Source organism: Megalobrama amblycephala, unplaced genomic scaffold, assembly GCF_018812025.1.
Source record: "Megalobrama amblycephala isolate DHTTF-2021 unplaced genomic scaffold, ASM1881202v1 scaffold458, whole genome shotgun sequence".
In the NCBI taxonomy this organism is placed as follows: domain Eukaryota; kingdom Metazoa; phylum Chordata; class Actinopteri; order Cypriniformes; family Xenocyprididae; genus Megalobrama; species Megalobrama amblycephala.
In genome coordinates this window covers 1-8164 of record NW_025953389.1, presented here as the reverse complement: position 1 = coordinate 8164, position 8164 = coordinate 1, and the positions used below count along the sequence as shown (strand labels likewise).

Genomic DNA, 8164 nt, shown 5'->3' with positions numbered 1-8164 from the left:
AAATTAATAAGTTGCCATTATGTGTCAGCAAATGTTTCCCAAGCTATGAACAAGAGTAAAATATTGTTTTACTCACTTCTCTTAGTCATGTTGAGACAGATGTTTTGTTCTAAGATAAGGATTTTTTTTTTTTACTATCATGCAAGATGTTTATAAAAACAACATTGTTAGGATGATCTTTGATTGTGTGTTCATAGTTTTTTTTTTTTTTTTTTTTTTTTTTTTGCACAGTGAAATATTTATGTAAAAATTCTGTGCAAAAAGTGGTGGTTCAAAACCCAACAACAGAGAATATGCTGCTGTGTAGTGAGAATACAATCCTGATATCCAAAGCAGTCGACCTGACCTGTCAAAGTACATGCAAATATGGGAATAGTGTACAGAAAAGCTGAACAAAACAAAGTGGAGGAACATTTGTGGTGAGGTAAACATAACATACAAGTGAGCAATTCCTGTTATAGTCCATCAAATTGTATTGTTTTGTTTATTTCCATTTATTTGGAAAGGGACAGATCCAATAAACATTGACAAAACTGAGACAACAGCCATCCAATGCAAGTATCATAGTGCTTTTAGCTAAAGCTAATTTACAACACTCATCCATAGAAAGAGTTTTTATTGACTACAATTACAACAACACTAAAAATAAACAATAAAATAAAAATAAACATGAATGAAAGTTTATTAAAACTTGCAGCAGATTTTAAATGATCAGGGAGCGAATTCCAACTTTTTGCACCTTTCACTGAATCTGAACAAAAGATGTTTTACAGAATAAAATGTTTCAGTTGCTGCCAGAAGCCGCTCTGGTGAATCTGAACCACTGCAATCTCTTGAAAAATGACATAACGGTGAGGGGCAAAACCATTTAAACATTTGAATACAAGATTTACATACTGAAAATAAACAAAATGAGCAAAACTTACAATCTTATTTTACAATGATAATATCTTATTTGCTTCCTAGCCAAAATAAATATAAAGACATTAAATCTGATAAATTACAGACGGGTTAGTCTGAGACTAAATTGTTAATCCATATGATTTGTGAAAATATCACTGAGTTTAAAAACAACAAAGCATGATCAAAAGTTAAACAATTTTTTATCATAAAGCTAATAAGACTGAGCTTGATTGTTTTACATATCTTTTATGGCTATTAAAATCTAACTGACAATCTAAATCTTTATTTTTATAATAAATCAAACATATAATTTATAATGTCTCTGCAAGCCCATAAAAGATTTTGACTAAACATTGTTTTACAAGACAATGTATATGTTGACACGACTAAAATGAATGATTAAAAAACATTATTTTTAACAACCATACATACTACTGTAAAGCAATAGATTTCTATTGATTCATGATTTATAAATGAATCAGTATCATATATAGGCCTACATGAAGAAATGTATGTAATGCAACATGAAGCACATTTATAGCTTTTTAAGACAGACAAAGTTGAGTTTATCCTCACAATTTTTGGGTGTCCAAATATTATTTTGTCTCTCCAGAGCTCCACAGCGCAGGTTTCTGGCAGGACACTGGAGCTCCCCCTCCACAGACCAGGCTTTATATTGAAGATTGTGTCCACTGACCCAGAACCAATGACCAGCCATGAAGCGCAGGCCGGTCCACACAGAAGCTGTCTGGGATGATGTAGCGTTATTTATCACCTCTGCCATAATCATCTCAGATCTTAGACTCACCAGGTCAATGTAGTTCTGTCTGCAGTAGTCCAGGGCTTCATCCCACGTCTTGTTCTGATGCACCAGAATGGGCTCAAAGACCCGCATACAGTAAAATGGCAGAGTCGCTGAGCACGGAAGATTGTGCAGTTTATAATTATATTTTCTTACAACGCAACACTCTTGAGTGATCCTGTCTGGTTCCCCAGTGTCCCAATTGTCAATTTGTTCATCCTCACCTCCAGACCAAATCCATTTTTCTGGGTTGTTAGGACTCATGTGCAGTCCAATCCAAAAATATAAATGATTGACTTCTGGATTTCTAGAGAGCAGTTGTGCCTCTTCTTTATTGACGGTGGACAGGTCATCATGGTGTTCTCTGCAGTACGTCTGTGCATCTTTCCAGGTCATTAATTTATTCACAAACACATGTTTTCTGTGGAGACTGAAGCTCAGTCCAGAGAGACTCAAAAACAGGAGCAGAGTGACGACAGCCTTCATTTCTCCACAGATGATCTACTCAGCGCAGAGTTTGTGTGATCTCAGTGATGAAGGGGCAGTTTTTATTTCTGTGAGAGACAATAAAAAAACTGGAAGGCACTGACCAACCAGATGGCCAGACTCTTCAAGTATTTGTGTAGTAAATATCCAAACCAAATGAGCTGAAACACACACACACACACACACACACACACACACACACACACACACACAAGCAGAGATACTAGTTTTTTTGCAGAATTTGAAGAAACACTTTCATTTTGACTCTTCAGTCCTCTGATTTTTTTATTTTACTCGCCAGATTTTTATACATGGAATGCAAGAACAATGGGGGAAAAACTATAGAAATATAATATAAAATATAAATATGAAACATCATTTTTAAACATACTCTGTAATATAAAAAGAACAAATAATTAAACTACGAGCAATAGCACAAATAAACACAAAGATACAAATTAAATAAACAGCTTTTCAGGTAAATATAACAGTAGTTAGACACAAATAAGGTACAGAAATTGAATTAAGTAATCAGTAACACTTTACATTAAGGTCCCCTTTTTTTAAACATGGCATTAATGCTGAGCATTCACAAAGCTGGTGAGACGGAAACAAGTGTCAGCTGGGACAACGAAGAATCAAACAGTGTATATTTCATTCATACAGTGAAGTTAATGCAGTGTTATTTTACATTTAACACTTTACATTAAGTTACCTTTGTAAAGGGTTTATAAAGGTGTTTGTTAATGAGCAATAAGTCATTTACAAATTCATTATAAATCATTAATAATGCAGTTATAAGTGCATGAATAAAAAGGGCGACTTTAACGCAATACCTGCCAAATAGTGAGCCGTTTTTAACTCACATGTTATAAATGCAGTGTTAAATGTAAAATAACACTGCATTAACTTCACTGTATGAATGAAATATACACTGTTTGATTCTCCATTGTCCCAGCTGACACTTGTTTCCGTCTCACCTCCTTTGTGAATGCTCAGCATTAATGCCATGTTCGGAGGGTGAGGCTTTTAGTATTTGAGTAGCAAATGTTCTGTCACGAATGCAGGACAATCTGCTGATCCATTCAAACAAATACAAGAATAACAAACTGAGTGACATCCTGATACAACACTTTTAAAGCTGGGTTAGGAAGCCCAAATTTGAGCAAAACCCTTTGATCTGCCCTGAAACAGACTGGTTCAACCATGGTCAGATTCAGAGAAGAGTGTGAAATATATATTCAAATCAATAATATTGAATCAATAATCAAAATTCAGTTTCAGTGTTGTGTATTATGTTTTGATCTACTGCATCGGCGGCAGAGCTGACAAGATTCAAGAAGAGGGAAAGAGGGGGGAAAAGTCAAACATTAATAGATAAACTCATTAATTAAAGTGAAGAAAACACAGCTTTATTCAGACCTCAGTATTTGTTATTTTAAAAACAATTCTTAAAGACTTGCAAAATGCCAAGTCAGTCTTTTTGTCTGCAATGCAGCAGTCCTGAGCTGAAGAAACATGAGACCTGGACTTCATTTATAAAACGTTGATTTAAACACTAAAATCCTAAAATCCATGCCAACTTTCATATATAATATATATATATTTAAAAAAAAGTGCTGTATGTCACAACTTGGGGTTTGTTAGTCTTGTTTTTGCTTGAATGCATCAGCAGATTTGCCTGAGGGGGAAATGTGACAGATCTGTGACCATTTGTTACTCAAATACTAAAAGCCTCACACCATATCAGGTTCTAACAGATGTACACATTTTTCCTCACGGCAGAGAGTCGGAGTGATTGGAAATATAAGCAGTTCATGCTGCTAACCTTTCTCAAGTAGCCTAAAGCATGATGACTGGTGCTCTTTTATATGTTAAAGGGATAGTTTTTACTCACCTTCATCTTGTTCCTGTATGAGTTTCTTTCTTCTGTTGAACACAAAAGAAGATATTTTAAAGAATATCAGCTAGACAGTTGGCGGCGTCCATTTATGTCCATAGTATTTTTTTTTTTTTTTTCTCACTGGAAGTCAATGGGTGCCATCAACTTTCTAGTTACCAATATTCTTTAAAATATCTTCTCTTGTGTTCAACAGAAGAAAGAAACTCAAACATGATTGGAACCACTTGAGGATGATTAAGAAATGACAAATGTTTCATTTTTGGGTTAACTATCCCTTTAAAGACATTAGGATTTATGAGGCGGAGATCGGAAACCACTCAGCTGCGCACAAGATTATTTATTTCACATCTGGAAAACATGTTTTTATGCATACGTTCATTCTCTGAATTACAGGAAGGATGTACTGGAAAATTTTGAGAAATGATCATACACTGTAAAAAAAAAATGTTGTTTCAATGTAAAAAAAAAAAAAGTATTCACACTGCCATAAAATGTTAAGTGTGGTCAACTTGAAATGTAAAGCTGTACTAAGTGACAACTTGGTTATTTGAGTTGACTAAACTTAACATTTTAAGGCAGCATGAACACTATCTTTCACAGCAACAAAACCACAGTCTACCAAGCAGTATTCTCATGGACACGTCTCTTTCTTAACAAACACCCCTCCTTCTTCTCAACAGACTGCCACTGTAATGGAAAGAGCAGAATTCTGCTTCATAAACAGTGTAGAATTGTGTGATAAGAACTAGATGTGATTGCACACATGTGTATTAACAACATTAATTGTGCATTAACTCTAATAAAATAATGTTAACATAAATCAGTCAACTGGCGGCCCGCAGGCCAAATCCGGCCCGGCAATCATCTTCATCCGGCTCGAGGGAACCCCAGTCTCCCTCCTCCTCTTTTCCTGGCAGTGCGGCTAAATGTGGTTAGATATGTGGCCGCAGTGGCGCCTGCAGCTGTACGGATATATACGGCTGTTTGTGACATGCATGCTCCTCCGACTGACCTGAGAAACGTTTTCCGTGCGGATATTTCAGCAATTATGTGTGTCCCGTATCATAAACCAGTGATTCCAATCATTTGTGAATGAATCATTCTTTTGTCTCGATTCTTTTCTGTGAATTGGCCAAACGCGCTTGCATAACAATCTGAAAAGATTTGGATTTAGTCTGATTGTTTCTCAGTCAGTAACATAGACTGTAAAAAACATATGGACGCACCTTCACTCTCTTCCATTGTAGTAAATGAAGCCGCCAGTGTGTCTATACAGTGTGTCATCTTGAGTCTCGAGTCTGCGCATAGTGAACTCGAAACCCGAGTCTGCGCAGTACTGAGCGCAAAGTGGAGCCGCGATATCAAGGTCCCGCCCAAACTCAAAACAACTCATTATTTCATAATTATTTTGAAATAAACAGTTATGGCAATGTAGTAATTAAAGTTAAAGCTCCAATCTCCTCCCGAAGATCCAGAAAAAAGTCAGTTGGTGCTTCCGTCACTACTTCACTCAAAGAAGCGTGATGACGTCTCACCCCCCATTTTTATAGCATCAAATAATTAACTAAAACCAAACTTATTTAAAGAACCAGGGACGTGCACAGACATTTTGGGGGGCAGGGGCTCAAGTGGAAAAAAGGGCACTTCTCATAATTATTTATTCAAAAAATAATAAACCCTTAAATATATTAAGACAACTCTGACTTCCCTCACACTCACGCAATTGTTTTATACTCCACAGATTTCTACAAAATAATCAGTTCACACAGAGACCATGGTCTTCTTTAGTATTCACTAGGTTTATCACAAGAGAAGTCAACAGCAACTATTTTCAAGTAGCTATATTTGGAATAAATGACTGGACCAAGGAGAGAGCCATAGTTTCACTAAAAACTGGTTTATTTTGCACAAATCAATAAATCGTTTTAATTTTTTTGGTGTTATTGGAATACTTCTTTCATGAAGTGGACAATTTTAAGATAGTGGTCCATTTTTGCTTCCATGTCTTTTACCCTAATGGAAAGAAAACTTTTAACCCTAACCCTACACATTTAGATTGAGTTTGTTTTAAGCCTACTACCCTCTGTCTGTTTGCATCTGTAGATTTCTTCTAAATTAACCAAAATAAGCTAATCTGTATATTTAAACACATCAAGAATTTTTTTCCCTGAACTGTTAATACATTATATATTATAACAAATGCCTACAGAGGGCGCTGAAAAAGCCTGCTGATTTTTGTTGTTAGACAGCACAGCACGATCAAAGCCAACCACCATGATTAAAAATATATTATTAGTTAAATAATAATATTCGGTCACTTCTTTGTGATAGAAATGCTACAGCCACGGTAATTTCTTCAACAAGAATATGTGGACATCAAACATGCAAAGACAGAGCAAGGTTTTAAACTTCTGTTGATGTATTATCCTTTGTAAGCGTAGATTTAAGAATAGCATTATGTAGCTAATGCTGTATTGTGATTTTTAAATAGTTTTAATAAACCATGCATCCTTAGAAAACTGTCTAATAATGTGGTTCATGGATGTGCGTCCATGGATGCTCCTCTTCTGATATTGACAGCCCAACTGATATCTTTACCATGGTTCAAAACGCAATGCATAGCACAATAAAATAATTGAAATTATAATATGACATATTTCATTAGTATCAAATCAGGCAGATGTGTTGATGGTGGTCAAACTATTAATGCAGCGTTAAATGTACATAAATAACCCTTAAATAGACAAAACTTTCAGGTTTGTAAACATAGGCTAGCCTACCTGAAAGAAATGCACGGTATGCATCCATCTAGGGCTTTTTTTCTTTTTCGCTTCTCATCGCCAGACAGCAGTTGCATTTTCGCGGGAATAGTTGTCACAAGTTTTCAGCCAGCAGCAAACTCGAGGTGAGGTGAGGTGGGGCGCGCGGGCATGAGTGAGGGCATCTGAACTCGACAAAGCCGACCTGATACAGTATTTTTTTAAATTTGTTTTATTCAGTAAATATATTTCTTTGAAAGGGAAGCTGTGCGCAAACAGGAATATATATATTCATTTATTAAAAAAAAAAAAAAAAAAAAATCCTTCTCGAGGAAGAAAAAGGGCAGGTGCTCAAGCCCCTTTTTTGTCTATTTGTGCACGTGCCTGTAAAGAACGAACACCAGCATGATTAAAACTGCCTAATATGACAGAAATTGTCTTGGTAAAAAAATATCTGAAGTATAATTTAATTGTTTAGTTTGTCTCACGCCCCACTCGAATACATGGAGAGGCTGGGGTTTATGACCTATACTGCATCCAGCCACCTGGGGGCGATAGAGACGCTTTGGCTTCCCTTTTCAGGACTTGTGTGGCACACTTGGTCAGTAACAACAAATACAGGACAAATAGTGCTGTTTCATGCGTTTCACTAGTTTATTTTGAACTATGCAGCACGGCCCAGTGGATAACGGACGAAAGCTTAAAGGAGCCGCGTTTATTCCCGGTCACCATTATTAAACAGCGTTGCGACATCTAGTGAGAAGCGTTTCAATTCGACACACACCTCTTGTTTACAAACTACAAATCACTCGATGATTAAACTAGTTTTAAATCGGATGAAACCGCCTCAACATTCCCAACAAGACTGATGAGGAAACAAGAGAAACACTGTGTCATGAATGAAGACTTTTATATACGAAAATCACCACCCTTACAAACATTTACCATGAATGAACTGTAGTAAATTACCATGGCGTGTGCTGATCCACTTGCAGACTTTCTTTATTTTCTTGTTGGAAACAGCGTTTCTTCTCCTGTGGCGTTTATCAACTTATTCAACCATTTATCGTGTAAGGGTGGACCTCCTACAGGGCTTCAGGCTGTAAGCCGAGCGACTAAAGAAACTTTATCAGCAGGATGGTAGAAAACTGTACATTTCTTGTCTATTACCACCTACTGCAACTTATACCAATGACGGAAATAAGCGCAGTTACAATAGCAAAATATGTGGGAGAGCGTTGCTATAGTGTGACAATATTGTATTGCAATAGGGAGCACATTAATGTTAATACTAAATCTAAACTAGCACAT

At 36.2% G+C, this 8164-nt stretch overlaps 1 protein-coding gene across 1 annotated transcript; it reads right to left on the bottom strand.

Moving 5' to 3' along the window:
- Positions 1-262: 262 nt before the first annotated feature.
- LOC125261674 (macrophage mannose receptor 1-like) lies at positions 263-2382 on the bottom strand. Its single transcript, XM_048180233.1, has one exon. The coding sequence runs from the start codon at positions 2189-2191 to the stop codon at positions 1439-1441; it is 753 nt and encodes a 250-aa protein (XP_048036190.1). The 5' UTR covers positions 2192-2382; the 3' UTR covers positions 263-1438.
- Between the last annotated feature and the right edge of the window lie 5782 nt (positions 2383-8164).

Excerpts from the sequence above, each read along its gene's own strand:
- LOC125261674 (XM_048180233.1), bottom strand. The coding sequence starts at position 2,191 with ATGAAGGCTGTCGTCACTCTGCTCCTGTTTTTGAGTCTCTCTGGACTG.